This window comes from Glycine soja, chromosome 11 (genome assembly GCF_004193775.1).
Source record: "Glycine soja cultivar W05 chromosome 11, ASM419377v2, whole genome shotgun sequence".
In the NCBI taxonomy this organism is placed as follows: Eukaryota; Viridiplantae; Streptophyta; class Magnoliopsida; order Fabales; family Fabaceae; genus Glycine; species Glycine soja.
In genome coordinates this window covers 45966572-45985753 of record NC_041012.1, presented here as the reverse complement: position 1 = coordinate 45985753, position 19182 = coordinate 45966572, and the positions used below count along the sequence as shown (strand labels likewise).

The 19182-nt window shown below is 32.2% G+C and overlaps 2 protein-coding genes and 1 long non-coding RNA gene across 10 annotated transcripts; 1 reads left to right on the top strand and 2 right to left on the bottom strand.

Moving 5' to 3' along the window:
* The first annotated feature begins 1241 nt into the window (after nucleotides 1–1241).
* LOC114375029 lies at nucleotides 1242–2237 on the top strand. Of its 4 annotated transcripts, none has more exons than XR_003658686.1 (3): nucleotides 1242–1400; nucleotides 1574–1758; nucleotides 1852–2237. It is a non-coding gene; the product is annotated as an uncharacterized LOC114375029 (long non-coding RNA). The 4 variants fall into 4 exon arrangements; XR_003658687.1 differs by having other exon boundaries at nucleotides 1243–1400; nucleotides 1595–1758; XR_003658685.1 differs by having other exon boundaries at nucleotides 1244–1400; nucleotides 1609–1758.
* Nucleotides 2238–4765: 2528 nt separating this feature from the next.
* LOC114373944 (vesicle-associated protein 4-1-like) lies at nucleotides 4766–8483 on the bottom strand. Of its 5 annotated transcripts, none has more exons than XR_003658493.1 (7): nucleotides 8089–8481; nucleotides 7903–7973; nucleotides 7649–7730; nucleotides 7419–7537; nucleotides 5982–6059; nucleotides 5238–5533; nucleotides 4766–5143 (listed from the first exon to the last, which is right to left on the bottom strand). XR_003658493.1 is itself a non-coding variant. In XM_028331523.1 (6 exons), exons 1-6 carry the CDS (start codon nucleotides 8279–8281, stop codon nucleotides 5474–5476), a joined length of 603 nt encoding a protein of 200 aa, XP_028187324.1. In that variant the 5' UTR covers nucleotides 8282–8481; the 3' UTR covers nucleotides 4766–5473. The 5 variants fall into 5 exon arrangements, 3 of the variants coding, with proteins under 3 accessions (XP_028187324.1, XP_028187323.1, XP_028187325.1); XR_003658492.1 differs by having other exon boundaries at nucleotides 5242–5533; XM_028331523.1 differs by having other exon boundaries at nucleotides 4766–5533.
* Nucleotides 8484–17240: 8757 nt separating this feature from the next.
* LOC114374961 lies at nucleotides 17241–17794 on the bottom strand. Its single transcript, XM_028332691.1, has one exon. The coding sequence runs from the start codon at nucleotides 17712–17714 to the stop codon at nucleotides 17445–17447; it is 270 nt and encodes an 89-aa protein (XP_028188492.1). The 5' UTR covers nucleotides 17715–17794; the 3' UTR covers nucleotides 17241–17444.
* Between the last annotated feature and the right edge of the window lie 1388 nt (nucleotides 17795–19182).

Sequence of the window (19182 nt, the reverse complement as noted above, 5' to 3'; positions counted from 1 at the left end):
TATGCTCACAATAATTACTTCTCGGAATATCTATCCTGCTTCACCGTATTTCTTTTTCTGCCTAAAAAATATTCTCCTTCGCAATTCACTTCCAATAGAAGCTCATATGTATGGAAGAAAGAATAATGAAAATTGTGTCGTGACAAACTGACAATAACTATTGCCTTGAAATCAAATCTCAATGGACCTCTAGTGCACCCCAAAATTCAGTTTGCTTCCCAAGTTTCACAAATAATGTCCTGGAAAAAGCATAAACAAAAAGAGAGTTTTTTTTTTTTTACCAAAAAAGAGAGAAAAGTTTGAAAGTATAGAAATATTATAGGTGTAGGAAGTTTCACATTGCGATTCTATTTAGAGTGCAAACATGATCAACTATTGGCAAGGTTTTAATTGGCTTTTAAGACTGTTACTTGCGAATGAATAAATGTCTAATTACATATATAGAAAATAAGTTATGTATTTTATAGTATAAAGTTGCTTCACATTGCTATTTTTTTAAAATTTTATTTTATGGAATTCCATACTATTTTGAAATTTTATATTTTTTTATCTGAATTCTGTCTTAAACTCCTAATTATTTGGAATAAAGGTATTATATAGAGGGCAAGTCCTTCATTGTAATAGTTAAAAATTTGAAGAACTAAATCCGACTGAAAAAAATTATAAGTAACAATATTAGTTATAACAAAATTAAAGTTTTCGCACAAACAAAATATATGTGAAATGAAGCCAAGTTCCAAACATGGGCGCAAATGCAAAAAAAGGATCATGACAAGGAGAGAGAAATGGAATGAGGAAAGTGACACGGATGATGCATGAAAAAATCAAATCCATTTTAATTTTTATGGGACAAGTCTATAAAAATAAATGTTACAAATATGTTTTGTATTAGAGAATTTTATTTAAGACTTACTAGATAATTTAAATTGTACTTCTTATTTTATGAATTTTATTTTTTTATCTAACAAATCTTATAAAAATTTCACTTAATCATGAACAATGTGTAAAAATATGTTGATAACAATCATAACACCAATAACTGAAATCAAACCTGGCCTCTTCTTATATAGTTGGGCCAACTTAATAGATTTGAAACAGAAAGGTGTGATGAATTGGGCCTTTTAATTAGTTGTTGGGTGATGCTAGGTGCTCCTAATATTATTACTTGTGCATCGACATTTAATGTTTAAGGACAAAAATACCCCTGGCATTATTTTTAAAAGTTTTGTGCCCCCAGCGCCTCCATTTCTCACGCATTCGCGACTGCTATTCTTCTTCTTCTTCAGCCCCTGCGCCATTGTTCTTCTTCTTGCGTTGCCGTGTTCGTTGTGCTTTGGAGGTTCTTCTCGTCCGTGTTTTGACGGCATTGGGGACGTGCATTGGGCTGCTCCACCGTCGAGGTAAGCCTCTTCTTCCCGTGGTTGTCGTTTCCGTTTGTGCTTCGTTTGTGCTTTCGTACTGTGTAGGGATTTAGTTGATCCACATAGGGATTTAGTTGATCCGCATTAGAGGTAGATTATAGGATTATGCATACGGATGAAGTAGGATGTAGATGATCCGTAATGGATTTTAGGCTTACGGATGAAATAAGCAGCATACGGATTTTAGGCTTACGGATGAAATAAGCAGCATATGGATCAACTTGATCAGTAACGTGCATAAATGGCTGAAGCTGATGCTGCAGTTGAAGCTCGTAAGAAGCCTTCTGTGGAAGCAGGTCCTCGAGTTGCTGCTGAAGGGCTTGTAATCAATGAATGGGTAAGCAAAGTGTTGAGCATAAATTATTCCCTTTCAATGCTTTTTATACTTTTGGTTATGTTTTCATCTTAAATTGTTCCCTAATCTTTACAGAAAGAGAGAAGGGAAAAGTACTTGGCCCGGCAACAAGTTCAAGCAGTAGATTCAGTGTAAAACACAATTTGTTCTTCCAGCTAATTCTTTTCTTCCGGGAAACACAATCATTGCTATGCTACTGTTGCCGTCAACCTTGGATGCGCTTCAAAAGAATTGTTGGGGGAATTGGTTGGTACCCAATTGGTAGTTTGAGAACGCAATCTGATGGAAAGATTCGTCGTATAATTTGTCAAAATTCTTGTTCTTTGGAGGAACAGTCCGATTTGTACATAGTAAAGTTTGCTTGTTTGTAAAATAAATGTAATTCCTCACTGCCTTCTGCCTGTGAAATAATCTTGAAATAACAGGTTATTCATGATAAGATCATTTTTTTTTTGTGCATCTTTGTGATAATCAAGCATAGATGATAGATCATCAATCGTCATCGAGTTTTTAGTCTGTTTGGTCAAGATTTACACCATATACTCTGTAGTCTTTACAACTGTAGTTTAAGACACAAGTCGTACATTACCTTTTAGAAGAAGTTCCATTAATTTCCCTAAACTTATTGAGAATATGTTTAGCATCCTGCAATGGGTATTAATGAAAATATGACCGTGTAAACACATGCAGGCAATGATATCTTACAGTGTGTTTTTACCACACTTAATGAAACTGCGTTTTTTGGCCATGTTTATGTAGAAGCTGTGTTCTTGGGTATAGAAAATGGGGGTATGTGTTTCAACATGATCCAAACACTCAGTTGCCAACGAGGACAGTTAGAAACAAGACAGTGTAACGTGTCTCCTATAGTAAGAAACAAATTATATACTAAGTTTCAGACACAATAAAATGGGCCACAATCTCAATTTTTTTCTCCGATGTTATCCTAAAACAGATCACGTCCTGTACATAATATATAAGGCTATAAGCCTAACAATGGAGCTGGAACAAGATGGTAAGCAGAAAAATACAAAACTAATTACTGAGTATCATATTATCACATATCATCTGGCAGCAGAAAATTATGTGAACCAAAAATTTGATGAGAGCTGCTTTGAACAAAGACTGTCATGCCACACCTGCTGCTGTTGAATGTATCCCACAAGGAAAAAGTTACAGTTCCTAACCCTGTCTTCTTAGCAGGGTGGTCTTTGACAGTGCAGAGCTTTTCAAGTTTTCTAACAACATAGTCATTAGATAGAACATGCCCTTTGTTTTCCCCTCTAGGGCAGTCAGTAACCAAACCAGCTTCGTAGAATGCTACCATGACATCTACTCCACGATTGTCCACCTTGGTCCTCAATGCCCCATTTAAGGTGACTTCCAAAGAAGTTGCTGTAGGCCTATTGAAAGTTGCCTGCTAGCAAAATAATTTGTTCAACTGCTAAAAACATAATAAATTTTTATTGCATTATTGATTTTCTTGGAATTAAATTTTGCTGAGCAAATGTATGGAGAATAAGAGGGCGAGCCCTGGTGCAGCGGTAAAGTTGTGCCTTGGTGACTTGTTGGTCATGGGTTCGAATCCGGAAACAGCCTCTTTGCATATGCAAGGGTAAGACTGCGTACAATATCCCTCCCCCATACCTTCGCCTAGCGAAGAGCCTCTCGGCAATAGGGTACGAAGTTTTAAATGTATGGAGAATAAATCTTTTTTTATCCGTAAAAATTAAAGGGAGATACCAGAGAATTTACAATAACTCATGTGCCTCGTTCCATCAGTTAAGCTACATCTCCCTTGGTATAGACTAAGAAAATTAATTACCTTGTTAGGAAGTGATTTTATGTGAGAAAAAGTTATAATTTCTTTTATTGAATTTCAAGAAAACCTTCAAAACTGTTAATAATCAGTAATCTGGTTGGTTTCAATGGAATGGATGACTTTGATTCAACTTGTCTTGATGATGAAAAGCACAGAACAACTTCCTTAACCGATAAATCACTTTTCGGGATTAAGTTATTAGGTGAGGCATATAGAGAAGATAAGACTTGGGTTTTATTCAACAATTGAGTATGTCTCCAAGAGGTGTATATATAGAGTAAAAGAGAATAACAAATCCTAAATTATCTGTAACATAAATTGAGTTTAAATTTAAATAATAACAAATTAAAAAATAAACTTGAATTATCTTATTTTTGGTCCAATAAGGCAGTGGTCTCGCACGTCTTGTGTGAGGTGATGAAATGGCGATTGAAAATCATATATGTTATGGAAGTTGTGTTATCTTATTTTTAAGATTGATAAGAAACTTGTGTTAAAGAGTATTTTTGGATTAGATTTTCGTAGGAATTAAACTTAAAAACGGACCAGAATAATAGTAAAGAATGCCAAACACGAACGTTATTAATTCTAGCCCCCAAACTCCAACTCCATTGAGGTAGGCCTATTGTAAAAGAAGTACTATTCTTTGTTTCTGTTTTATAGTTATCTATTTAATTCTTCATATACTAATTTACTTTATTCCTTTCTTTGTAAAGTGGAGATACCCATCAGATACTCGATGTCAAGTACTGTTAATGTTATTGACTAACGCTATTGACTAAATTTGCTTTTAGCTTGATGTTAATGTTTTAATACGGAACCAGACAATAGCGTATTTGTTTGAGAATTTTTTGTGAATGTCTGGTTCCGTATTTGCTTGAAAATTACAAAAAAAACCTAGTAAATAGCTGGTTCCGTATTTGCTTGAAAATTACAAAAAACCCTAGTAAATAGCTGGTTCCGTATTATAACAATGTAATTTTATGTATTTTAATAAATATATATTTTTTAAAATTTCTTGACCAATGTTCCAAACATAGTAACTAACATTTGTCATACTTTAATACTCCTATTAGTTCATCATGTTTGATAGCGTCAATTTGATAGCGTCATTAAAGCAATCATTGCCAATAAAAAGGCCACAAATTGAACATTAGATATCATTCATTAAGATTCCTTATTATAATGATGTAGTCGTATAGAAAGCTTTAGTCAACAAAACCCAAATTGAATAGTACTTCTTTTACAATACTGAGCATATAACTAGACTGAAAGAATGTCTGGTCGGTATTAAAACATAACATCAAGCTAGACTGAAAGCCAATCGCATAAATTTGAAGAAGTGCCATCATCTTCGTTGTTTCATACCGTTTTGGAAATACCAGGAAGAGTGTGTAACTGATATCGATGACAACTTGGTCTAGACCGGCAAGCGTCTTCTACTCTGTGTCCTCCTCTTGTAACTATGAATCCATCTGTTGCTAGTATCAGAAATCGCATGGGCAGCCCATTCATAGAGCTCACGATAGCAGAAATAACCTGTCACTGTAAGAAAGATAATCCATAACATTGCAGTGAGCCAAGCAATGAGTGTAGATATAGTGCTCAATATCAAAACCGAGCAAATGCTTCCGATTACCAACATGAAGTGTCGGAATGCCCTTGTTGGGAGGGTCCCAATACGCTGTGAAAGCAGCGTGGTGACCCCCATTAGCCACAGTAAGTAGAACAATATGATCATCAGAACCATAGCATTCGTGACTATGGGGTGTGATTCGAATAAGACTGCTCCCATAGATGTAGTCTTCAAGGCAATAATAACAAAGAGCCATTTCAAGAATTTGTCAAAGATCTCTTGTAACTCCCTCAACCGATTCACCTCTTCCTCCCTAAAAGTCCCCATAAGGATTGTTTTTCGTGTGAGCAGCAATGTTTCTGAACTCCACAATAGCCAACAGAGTAATGTAAGTAATGTATAAATTGTGAATGTGTTGATATCCACATCAAAGTAAATGTTGCAAAAAATGTTAGTCAAATGTATAATTTTGATTGACATTGACTTGTACGAAGACTGTGCACAGTCTTCGTACAACACATTGACTTGTGAATGTGTTGATATCTTCGTACAACACATTGACTTGTGCACAGTCTTCGTACAACACATTCACAATTTATACATTTGACTGTGCACAGTCTATGACATTGACCGTACAAGTCTTCGTACAAGTCAATGTCAATCAAAATTATACATTCAACTGCAGCATCAGCTTCAGCCAACTGTCTTTTCAGTTTTTCCATAACCTAACATCACTGGACTCAATCATTATCACAGATTAATCCCTTAGACCTGTACTAGGACAATTTGCAAAGAAGTTTGACTTACAGGACTTTGCCGTGCTGGATCTATAAAGACAACCCTCAATATTCGTTCCACTGTCACTAGTTCCTTTTGTTCATCAAACTGCATTGCATAAGGCCAAACACCAAATTTAATTATTTACTTTTATCATTCACGGGTAACCTTGAAAATATTGCCAAAAGCATGAATAAATGAAACAAGCTATCATCAATATAACAAAAGCTGACGCTACCATGAAAATAGCCTATCTACAAATATCTGTTAATAAATAAATCCTATCCAGAAGTTGAAGTTTAGTTTTTGGCATATGTTAATGTTGTAGGGCCTATAGCTAACCCAAACAAACTAGTATCCTACATATGGAGTAATATTATAGAATACCAGGAGTTGAAAACCACTAGCTGGCTAAATCATTTAATTAAACAAATTAAAAGGACATACTAGTTGTACCATATAATAAAACAAATTAAAAGGAAAATGCATGATACAAGAACAGACATGAATAACCAACAATATTATCAACCCTTATAGGGAACTGAAAAGCATGAAGCATAAAATATAGCAATTAAATAAAAAAAACTGCTTGCATATTTTCTCGACTCTGGAATTTATGTACAGTCTCACCATTTCTCTTCCTCTGCTATCTCTGCTTATTCTCTGCCTCTAGTTTTCACTTTTAGATTCCCTTCACCCGAAAAAGGTAATTAAAATGATCATTCATGATAAAACTGAGTATGAATTTTTCAATTGACCCAATACAAGATCAGATTTAGTCCAAGGAGTACCAAGCAGTTGACAATACAAAATACATCTAGTCTACCCAACTTGCATATCTATAGATCTAAACTCTTCCATATGATCACAAGTTTTGTCTATTAATTTATAGCATATTCCATAAATGCCTGTGAACTGCAATTTATCCAAATTTCCCAAAGGTCTTGGCTGCCAATTAACCCAATTCCAACAAGTAAGTCGGTATTACCACATAACCCAGTTCTGTATCAGTTATTCCTACCACAAAGAGACACAATCCATGCTCCACAAACGACTTTAAGGGAGAGAACTATATAGCCTGAATTCTTTTAAGCTGAGAATTATTGTGCACCTAAAAAATTCAACTAATAAAGTGAAGCTAGCTATAAACCTAGTTAGTAAGGTAAGATTTTTCTGCTCTGTATGAAATTAATTCTCTTCTCACTTAGCAAGTCCATAGGACCTACCCAGCTGCCCTCCAGATATCCAACCCCATTAATCGACTATAAGGGGGTTGAGAAATGTCAGAAAATTAAAGTAGATCTTTTCCTTACCTAGTTAATTTCACATCCTCTAATTCACCCAACAGAATAATCACAAAGTACAAAATTTATGAGGCAACCCTTCTTCTCTCTCCCTTCCCCCAACCCCCTAATGATCTCGCATCAGTAGGAGATGCTACATAACATCAGAAGGTACCAGACATACCAGCTCAGGCACATAGTCCACTCCTTCCTTCACTTTGAGACTCATGATTTTGAACTTCACCTTGTGCTTCTGATCCGACAACTTCTCATTGTTTTCAGGTTGCTCCACAAACTTAAACACTGACAAGCACCAAATTTAGAAAGAAGCATTAACATAATGCAACAAAAAAAAATTAACAAAATGACAAATGCAATTTCAAAAACACAATTTTCATATTAAAAAAAAATTACCCGTTGCAATCAAACTTTCCCCCGGAGCAAGAATACCTCCCGGTGGCCGCATGTAACAACTCTTTGGTGCCGTCGTTTGAAACTAAGAAAATAAAAATCATTGAAAAAAGTCAATTACGACCTTGAGTACATACATCTTAAATTTAGAAACACGTTTATATTCAAACTTAGAAAAAACACATTTTAACCTAACGGTGAATAATAAACAATTTTTTAGTTTAATATTCAAACTTCAAAAACAGTACAACATGTACCTTGAAAGCCACGTGAGACTTGCTAGTGTTTTTCAACCGAACCGCGCTCCTTACCTGCTTCCCCGGTTCATCTTCAAAACAAACGAAATTTCAGCACTATAAAGAAAAATCAACGGATTGAAAAGAAAAAAAAAACGAATAAGGAACAAATTGAAGCTTAGAAATATGAATTGGAATGGCTTTTACATGGAAAATAGAGGTAATTGGAAGGATCGAGGCGGAGTCTCCGGCGGGGAGGGAGCAGCGACCTGGCGACGGAAGACACCGTTTTGGAGGAGCTTTGATTGGCGTTGCGCGAACTCCAGAAGGGGCAGAGTGTAAAGAGGCTCGCGTCGGAGCTCGGCTTCTGGCGGCCGGGGACGGAGACGGCGACGGCCATGTCTCGCCGGAAAGTGGTGGAATTGTTAAGATTCTCTATCTCCGGCGAGGAATTTTGGGATTGATAGAATTGAATACAAAATAAAACGCAGCGTTTTGGATTGGATTGGAATGTTGAAGAAGAGATGGAAGGAAGAGTGAGAGGAGTTTGTTTTCCACTGTCAACGACTTTATGCCCACACTCCTGCACTCGCAACGTGTCCTTCAGGTAGCGTTTTATTTAATGCACACGCTCTTCCTTCTTCTTTTTCTTTTTTTTGGCAGATACCTTTTTTTATTATTATAAAAAGTAAATTTCATAATTAATTAACTACCACTATTATACACTTATCATTCTGAGGATTAAGTAATTACATCAGGTGGAGTAATTGTATGTTATTTTATGTGATATATTATGCTTGCAAGTTGCAAGCAATGTTCTCTCTCTTTCTTCATATTCTCAAAGTCTCAACAAACTAGTCTTTTGTAAGAATTTAAGCATTAAATAGATTCCTTCCGAGTTCCAACATTATTTTTTCGCACATTTTTTCTAAACCAAATTCAAAATTGCATCGTTTAAGAAAATAACCTACTAGTAGTACAATTATATATTTATAGCATTCATACACAACTCATAAAAACTATTGTGATCTTTTAAATATGCTAAATCAAAAATATGTTTAAGTGTTTTCAGCTTAAGTATTATACATGATTTTTTATTTTAGTTTTTTTTAAATAGTATCTATAATATTTTATTTTATTTTGTTAATTTTTGTCATTACTTATTATTGTTAATTACTATAGTATGTAATATAGTAAAATTTAATTTTATACGATTATTAGCTTAGTCCTTATAAATTTTAATCTCTATAGTATATTATGTTTCTATTTTATTTTTTGACTTTTTAGTCACATCGGTAGTCAATGACAACTAAATAAAGACAAAGTTTAACATCATTTCTGTAGTTCAGTTAAAAAAAACGTCATCTTTATGGAGATTATTTTATTAAAAAACGACTAAAATGAAAAATTATATTTGAAGTATGAAAAATATATTTTTAAGGGTATAACTTTTTTAATAAAATAAAATATTACGACTCATCTCAATGGCCAAATCATTAAAAGTAAGGAGGCATGGGTTAGGATTGAAGGTTGAAGGCATTAATGAGGGGAGATTAAGTTAGGTGTGGCTTGATGTAGGGGGCATTAACAAATGTGGGTTAGGTTTGTTGTTCGTTGGGAAATTGATTATGGGAATTATTATGACATTCCTTTGCTTTATCACAAAGAAGGATTTCCCCTTTTCTTTTCCTACTACTTCTTCAACCAAGATATTTTAATGAGTGGACTTTCACCCTTTATTTCCATTTAATGGATATACCTGTGAGGCTGTGATTATTACTACTCCACTTTATCATTAGGACTAGTCTTGTTAATTTCAACTTTTCTCTTTTTTTTAACAAATTATCAACAGCAGGTTCTTATTCCTCTCATTATTGGATTAGGAAGTTTCAAACAGACTGGCCCAGCTGGATTTGCCTTCATGTTCGTGGCACAATAATTAATTAAAAAGCCCAATCCATCACACCTTTCTTTTTCAAATCTATTAAGTTGGCCCAACGATATAAGAAGAGGTCAGGTTTGATTTCAGTTATTGGTGTTATGAGATCGTTATCAACATATTTTTAACACATTGTTCATGATTAAGTGAAATTTTTATAAGATTTGTTAGATAAAAAAATAAAATTCATAAAATAAGAAGTACAATTTATATTATCTAGTAAGTCTTAAATAAAATTCTCTTATACAAAACATATTTGTAACATTTATTTTTATAGACTTGTCCCATAAAAAATAAAAATGGATTTGATTTTTTCATGCATCATCCGTGTCACTTTCCTCATTCCATTTCTCTCTCCTTGTCATGATCCTTTTTTTTGCGTTTGCGCCCATGTTTGGAACTTGGCTTCATTTCACATATATTTTGTTTGTGCGAAAACTTTAATTTTTTATAACTAATGTTGTTACTTATAATTTTTTTCAGTCGGATTTAGTTCTTCAAATTTTTAACTATTACAATGAAGGACTTACCCTCTATATAATACCTTTATTCCAAATAATTACGAGTTTAAGACAGAATTCAGATAAAAAAATATAAAAATTCAAAATAGTATGGAATTCCATAAAATAAATTTTAAAAAAATAGCAATGTGAAGCAACTTTGTACTATAAAATACATAACTTATTTTCTATATATGTAATTAGACATTTATTCATTCGCAAGTAACAGTCTTAAAAGACAATTAAAACCTTGCCAATAGTCGATCATGCTTGCACTATAAATAGAATCGCAATGTGAAACTTCCTACACCTATAATCTTTCTATACTTTCAAACTTTTCTCTCTTTTTTGCTATAAAAAAAAAACTCTCTTTTTGTTTATGCTTTTTCCTGGACATTATTTGTGAAACTTGGGAAGCAAACTGAATTTTGGGGTGCACTAGAGGTCCATTGAGATTTGATTTCAAGGCAATAGTTATTCTCAGTTTGTCACGACATAATTTTCATTATTCTTTCTTCCATACATTGTAGCTTCTATTGGAAGTGAATTGCGAAGGAGAATATTTTTTAGGCAGAAAAAGAAATACGGTGAAACAGGATAGATATTCTGAGAAATAAGTATTGTGAGCATAGCTTCCATGGTATTCAAGACAATTGATTTTTAGTAACGACAATTAAATATAAGAACTCAACTTAAGAAAATACAAGTTTAAGAAAGAAAACAAAATATAATTTCGAGACCTAATTAAAAATTGCTGAATTGTTCAAAGACCTACGGAGTAATTTAAATTAATATATATATATATATATATATATATATATATATATATATATATATATATATATATATATATATAATCAACTGCATTTAAATTTTGTCCCAATTTATATGTTCTTTTAAATATTATAATCAAATTATGCTGCGTCAAAATTCAAAAACATCAAGCACTTAACCGTAAAAAAAAAAAAAAAGACACTTCTTGGTATAATATTTTAAAAAGTTCTTTTTTATTCCATCACTTTTTATATAATTTTTTTATTCCATCACTTGACAAAGGTGGTTAGACCTATGAGTATGAATCGGTGACCATATCCTTTAAATTCGCCGACCTCTAATCTCTTTGATACGGTCATGTCGCTGACTACGACTGAAAGAGAAACAATGGCTTAAACAAAGGCAAGAAATTAGTCGGATTACAAATTCTGGGAGCTGTGTTAGGTTACTTACAACAATAGGTTGCAAAAATTGGCTATTGCATAAGTCCGTGATATTTACATATAAAAAAATATCAGAATAAAAAATTAAATAAAAAGTATACATTAACATACTTTTTTTTAAAAAATAATTTTAAATGAAAATATAAAATATAATAAAATTGACATCATATATATAATGTATAAAGAAATTATATTTGGACGTCAATTTTGTTAGGAGCTACTATCTTTAACCGCGGGTGTTACAAAATCTGAGAGCTGAATCCTGGTTGGTTTTCATGAAAGAGTGTACATAATCAATCCATCACTGAGCAATATTTATTTAGCAAGAGAGACACACGTTCTTAATTTTTCTTAAGAAGTTATGAATTAGGGATCACAATTTGAGTGATGAATGGTATTGGTAGCATGAGGATGTGCTCATTGAAAACTTTGTTGCCGGAGAAACGAATCAAACGACAAGGGAGCAGTGGTAATGCAACGCAATCTAATAATGTTGTTGATGAGAAGAGAAAGACGGAGAGAGCTGAGAATGTCATGCACTTGATTTGCTGGGGACCCACCTGCTCTTAGATCTTAATAAATATTTGGGTTTGCTTCTTCTTTTTATTTTTACCTTTTTTATTAATTATTTTCTGTTGCTTGGATTGCATATTTGCAATTGCATGTATGTGAGCGAACGGAGGCATGGAAGAAGAATGTTCAAGTATATCTTTAGTGCATGTAAATATGAGGAATTTTGATTTATATATATATAGAATGTGATATGAATGTAAAGTTTTTTATGTTGCTATTTTATCATGTATTGTATTATGCAGTAATTTTGTTAAATTTTATAATAATTGTTATATTTAATATGATTTTTATTAATAAATAATGTAAAAAATATATACTTATGATTTATGAAAGCTTTATGTTTTATGAAAGTTTTATGTTAATCAAGGGAAAAAGTTATTATGTTTTTCTATTTTATTCTTAAATCAGAATAAATTTAAAATAAAACTATTATATGTAGCTGCTCTATTCTGTTCTAGCATATTCACCAAATGTTGCTTTTACAATTTCAAATACTGTAAAAATAATGCCAAAAAGCAAGTGTACAAAAAGTTGATCACGTTAATTCGGGTCAAGATAACTGATTTTTTTTTATATAAATATTACTCAACTTAATTAAGTTTAAGTAAATTAGATTTTATTTGTGAGATTTAAATGTGGGAAATTTTTCTCTAAACTAACCCAGATGGTCATATTTAATAGAAAATACTTCTGACACGGTAATTATGCATCATTAGTTTTATTTTATAGAACAAATTACACTTATCATCTTCCATGGATTTCTTTCATAAATTACTCCTATAGTAATTTCATAGCTTTTACAATTCTATTTGTTACAATAACACTCCCTTCTTTGTCAATAACATCACACAAATGATTCCACGGTAAAAAAATGGTTCCAACTAAAATCATTTTCACAATATTAAAATTAAAAAATCCAATTAAAAAATAGAAAATCGTACAATCTAAATAAGTGAGGACAAAACAATATTTGGATGAACTTTTTTGTAATCAATTTTTAGACAACGACTACCACCAACATCTCAAATAAGAATGACGATCACCACCAACACTAACAATCATGATTGTTAAACTCTCGATTTAAATCGTAAAATCTTACGATTTTACGATTCTACTGAGGGTTGGCGAGTTAAATCGGAAGTAGAATTGAAATCGGAGTAAACTCGTCCGATTTTGCGTAGACTCGAACGAGTTTGGGTAAACTCGCGAGTCTGCTCCGAGTTCACGAGTTTATGAAAATCCGAAATGGCGTCATACAACAACCCTAAAAAATGACACTCGCGACTCTCTCTACTCACTTACTCTACCTTGTTCAAGTTACTAACCCCCTAAAATGACTCTCGTTGAGCTACTCGCGTCGTAGTGGTTGTCGTCATCGCTGTCGTGCTGGACTGTTGAGCTAATCGCGTCATGGTGGTCCTCATCATTATTTGAAACTTGAAAGCCCTCACTCGTCGAAAGCCCTCATTTCCTGACCTAGCTCCAAGCTTTGCTCCATGACACTAAGGTGTTTTCTTTCTCAAAGCTTCTTTGTTAATTCATCTTTGTTAATTGAAAGTTTGAAACGATGCTTATTAAGGGAGTATCTCTTAATTGAAATTCTGGCAAGACTATTATTAGCTTCATTGTAGTGTTGAGTTTTGGGTTCTGTTGAATTCTGACAACGCTAAGGTGGTCCTTCAAATATAGACAAATTATCTGTTAATTGAAATTTTGACTTCATCAAGGATGGGTAGTGTTTGTTGCTGCCTTTTGAGTAAACTCTTACGAATTTACGATTCGATTCTACGAGTCGAGTTTACGGAACCTTCACGATTCTACTTAGAATCGCGAGTTTAACAACCATGCTAACAATCACATTAGACCACACAATCCACTATTAGATGACAATCACCACCAACACTGACAATCACCGCATGTGCAACCCACTTCCAGAGGATACTTTTTTTGGATTCCTGTCACGTTTTAGAATGGTGTACACTAACTTCACTAATAGTTCTAATTTTTGCAAATCCTAACAAAGAGGATTTGGGAATTTTAAATTACTCAATTTATGTAGCTAAATTAATAAGGATTAATTTGGTATTTCAGAAAAAATTAACACCATCACTAATGATTTTGAGTTAGAGAAGACAAAAAAAAATATAATTTTAAATAATAAATCTCGTGTAATAAATGCTAAATGAAGGAGAATAAGTTTAATTTACATGTTATTTTATGAGGTTAAGATGAGTTTGGAATATAAACCACAAATGCATCCGTTGCCGGCAAAAACTAATGTAGCATTGTCCCATCTCATACATAAATGATCGACTGAGACAATACTAAAAGAAAAATTCATACAATTGAACTCGATTGACGAGAAAGGATGAATCTTCTTAGGAACAAAACGAGAATACATTCAACTTATATTAACTTAAAAAAAGTATATAATCACCACTTTGGTCTCTAGTCAATGGTGGTGATTATTGTCAACCAGCTTTATTTTTCAAAGTACCAATACCATGCAGCCTTTACAATATCACGGCAAAGACTTGGCAACCCGGGTGGAAGAGAGAATGAAGTTGTGGCTCAAACATTTCCACCACGAGGAGCTTTTAATTGTCTCAAGTACTTTTGCATCTGCCATTGTCCCGTTATCAAGAAGCTTTTAACACCTAGACTGCTAGCCTATCTACAGAACTTGGAAGAGATAATTTTTCATATATAATTGCAAGTTAATAGAGGAAATAATTTCCAAAACTAATGGTATGTGAGTCTCTAAAAAACTTTAGGATCTTTAAATGTCCAAAACTAACGAGGCTCCCTAGAACGGATTTGGATCCTCTCCTTTTGAAATGTAAATATTGAAACGGTGAAGACAACACAAATCTCTTAATACGATTAGTTGGTTGCATAGCCTAATTCCTCAAGTCCTAGAAGTTTATCATCTCACCTAGACTTCCATCTTCCATGGTATGATTGTTGTCCTATTGCGTAATTTGGCATCATAGCCATATCTCTGTAAATAATGAGAAACTCTTTTTTTTTTCTTCATGACAACTGATAAGTCTATTTAGGAGAATAACAAACTTTTCTAAATTTTGCTCACTCGATCCAAAACATCCTCTTTTGAATAGAAGACAGCAAATTAGTTGGATTGGTTGATTCGATAAGGTTTTCTTAATTATTTCTATCCTTGATTAACCATAACGCATTACTTTGACAAAAATCACCTGAAAAAAATTGTTAACATATTATTTTGATCATTTAGTTGTTTCTTTCTTTGATGAAAAGACTCCTCTGTCGTTATGATTGAAAAGCCAGATCCTGCAAGCCAAAGGGAGTGGCTTAACTGCAGTGCAGATAACGTGGCGGTTATTTTGATACAAAGTAGCTCGATGGTTATGCCAAATTTTCAGAAAGTCCGAGTGTCGAATTCATGAAAATTTATTGATTTTTTGTTTATATTTAGATTGATGAAAATCTAAATTAGTAATAGATGAAGAATTTAAAATAAAGATGTAGAAAGATAAAAAAATAAGATATAAAAGATAAAGAAGATAAAATATTTAAATTGAAATATAATAAAAATTTAAAAAATAGAAGATAAAAAAAGATAAGATAAGAAGAGTAAAATATAAGAAAAACAAAAGATGAAGAAGAAGATAAAGAAAAATAAGATAAGAAAAATAAAAGGTAAGTTCTATGTAATAATATTGTTGGGACCTAGCCTACCTTAACTAGGATGTATGATTTTATGATTTTTCTTTATCAATATAAGTAAATTTATCTTACCCACATCTATTCATTTACTTAACGACCCCGATACCTAACAATGAGAAGCCTATTTTATTTATTTATCCCCAAATGACTTTAAAAAAATTCAACAAATAAAATGCATGAAATAAATTCTAGATGTGTACTTAAATGCATAGGCATAAAGTTATCATTTTATGTCTAGTAATGATTTTTTTATGATATATTTTCTCTTTGTTCTATTAGAAGTTACTATGTGTCGAGCGTCTAACCCCTAAAACTAATACATGCATATTTTCTTTAAATCTTATTTAGAATTTATCCTCTCGCGAACCTAACCCCTAAAAGAATGTAAAGATGGATGCATGGGAGATAAATAAAAACAACAAGAGGATAGAAAACACTTGTTATTGCATTGATAAATAATGAAGAGTGCATCATACATCACTTAGCTTCTCATGACCATTGAGGGCTTTACACTGGATGCGGTAACAACAGATGGAAGAAAATGGGTGAAAAAAAATAAAAAGAAGGATTTCCACTATTTGAGATACTCAGGCTTAAGATGTATTCATTAGAGATGTGCGGGGTTGGTCGGGTGGTGTTTTCTCTTAGGCATGACTCCTGGAATGGATTTGGGTCTTATACTCGTGCTCAGCACGCTCTGCTCGCTTAGCTTAGGTATCTTTTCGCGCTTAACGCACTCTGCTCGTTGAGCGCGTCTTGGACTAGGCTTGATGCTCAAACCTTCATTTTTTTCGTATTTTATGCATCTTTTTTTATTTTAATCCCTTCTTTTTTATATTTGCAAGCCGTAGAGAAAAAAAATATTAATTCTTATCATTTAAGTCAAAAATAACTACTAAATAAATATTTTTAAAAATATTTTTAATATATTTTTATCATAAAAAATAACTCATATTTAGCCATTATCAAGTCCATTTCATTGCCATCCTTGTGACATTTTATGTCAATTCATGACATTGCGGGAAATCACAAAATAATGCAGCCCTTTACATTTCATTGTAATCCTTGACATTGCTGAAAATTAGTACAAAATAATGCAACTTATGTGGCTGAAACCACAATCACCTATGGTTGGGCTAAGCAATTGCGACCACAATTCTTGCAGCTGATCATAGCATGTATTGAAACGTTATTAAATGATTTTTTTTATATAAAAAATAGATTTTCACACCCTTTTCTTTTGTAAGCATCCGTCAAAAAGGGGGTTTGTAAATCTTACATAATACACAGATCATGTCCATTTCTCTCTTTCCTTTCCATGATTAGGACTAAATAACTATAGGGGATATAAATCGTTTAGAAAAACATTCAAGGATCCATATGTGCACTTAATTAAAAATTTAAAATTGAACTTAACAGACAAAATAATTGAAAAACAGACCTCAGTTTTCTTTTCATTGGATCAAATATTTACCATTTTCATAGACAAAACTTTGTATTATGAATCAAATAGATACATAAGGTAAAGGCCAAAGGGATGCATGCCATGACAAAAAGGCTACAAAGGTAGTATTGAATCTTCATAAACCTTGCAGCACAATGATGAATGCAATTAGAATAGTCCACACACTAAAACCTTGAAGTATTGGGACCCCAACAGCTCAAGTCCATGACTTTCCTCATGGACTCCTCCTTGGTCCTCTTGACCTTATTGGAGACAGCAGCAGAAGTAGCAGAAGACAAGGTTTTGGCCTGAGTGTAGGATCTAATGTTGCTCTTGGCATGCTGCTGCAGTGACCTCAATGCATGGTTCCACCTGCACACCCCCAATTGATCCTTCAATGCCTCCACTGCTCCAATGCTTGATGCCACAATCCAAGCTCTGCTGGCTGCACTCATGTTTAATTGTTGTTATAAGCTTTTGATGAATCTAAACGAATGAATATTGGTCTGTGTAAGGTGAGTGATTTGTTAATTCCTATATATATGTAAGTTATTGAGTGATTTACAAATAGGAGTTTAATGCTAAAACCACAGGCTGTTTTGGCCTTTCGGGGTGGAAGAGAATAAAGGAAAAAGAAAACCAGGGGCGTTGCACCCACTGTTTGGAGCAGAATCCACACGGTTCCTTGTCTTATACAAGACTCACTGTACACGCTCTGTTTAATAATTATTTAATAGTAGTAAAGTGCTTTCTTATGAATTAAATAACGTACAAAAAGGAATGCGTGGCTCTACGCTTATTCAGTTCTTTCCAAGAAAGTTGACAACTTGACATAGCCTAAATAAATACTAACGCCTCAATCCTTTCAGTTAAAATACAATAGGTAAAATTTAAATTATTTTAAAAAAATGATACGTGAAAAATAATTATAGGGGCAAAAAAAATATGTTCACTTACCAAGGTACTTATATTTTCATATAAAAAATATGATCATCAAATTTTAAAAAATATGATCATCAAATTTTAAAAAATATGATAATTTAGCTCATTTGTTTTTATAAAAATTGATCATGTTTTTATAGTTAGGATGAACTAGATGTACATGTTTTTTTTTTAGAATTTAAAAATTAAATTCATTAATATAAAAGTACAAGAACTTTAATATTTTTTTACTCAAATATAAAGACTAATTTTTTTTATATTTTAAAATTCTGTAAGTAAGTTTTTAAAATTTAATAGATTTTTTTATTGAATTTAATAGATTATTTTTAATTAGTTCCTTGATTATATTTTTCTTAAGATTCTATTATAATCTATAATAAATAACACATGCACAATATAAACATTGTTTTTATATTATTATCTAACAACAAATGATTGAAAGATAATTTTTTGAGTTTTATAATAATTATCTTAAATATTAACATTAATAATTATTTTATATTAATTATATATATATATATATATATATATATATATATATATATATTAAACTCTATATTTTAATTAAAATTTATCAAATAATTAATCTAACAGAATAATCCCTCCAAAGAATATTATATATGAATTGTTTTTCCAGATTTTAAAAAAAGAGGTTAAAATGTATTTTTGTCTTTTGTTCATTAAAAATTTCACTTTATTTTTTTAAACTATTTTTTTCAGATCAAGTTGATCCTCCCATCATTTTATGACACCAACTTAATTAACTTATAACACACAACAAATTATAAGAAATATCATGTCACATTAGATGAATGATTACCTAGTAAACAATTAGTTAAAATTAATACCTTTGATACAAAAATTTGACGAAAAGATCAATTTGATCTAACTAAAACACTGCAAGAAATCAAATTTAATAAATTAAAAAGATCAAACTGAAAAGAAAACATGAAAGATAAAAGAAATATATATTTAACCTTG

Coding starts and splice junctions, on each gene's coding strand:
- LOC114373944 (XM_028331522.1), bottom strand. CDS start 8,281: ATGGCCGTCGCCGTCTCCGTCCCCGGCCGCCAGAAGCCGAGCTCCGAC. Junction 7,731..7,902: donor AGTCTCACGTGGCTTTCAAG/GTACATGTTGTA, acceptor TTATTTTCTTAG/TTTCAAACGACGGCACCAAA. Junction 6,060..7,418: donor TGGACTATGTGCCTGAGCTG/GTATGTCTGGTA, acceptor TATGCAATGCAG/TTTGATGAACAAAAGGAACT.
- LOC114374961 (XM_028332691.1), bottom strand. CDS start 17,714: ATGAGTGCAGCCAGCAGAGCTTGGATTGTGGCATCAAGCATTGGAGCA.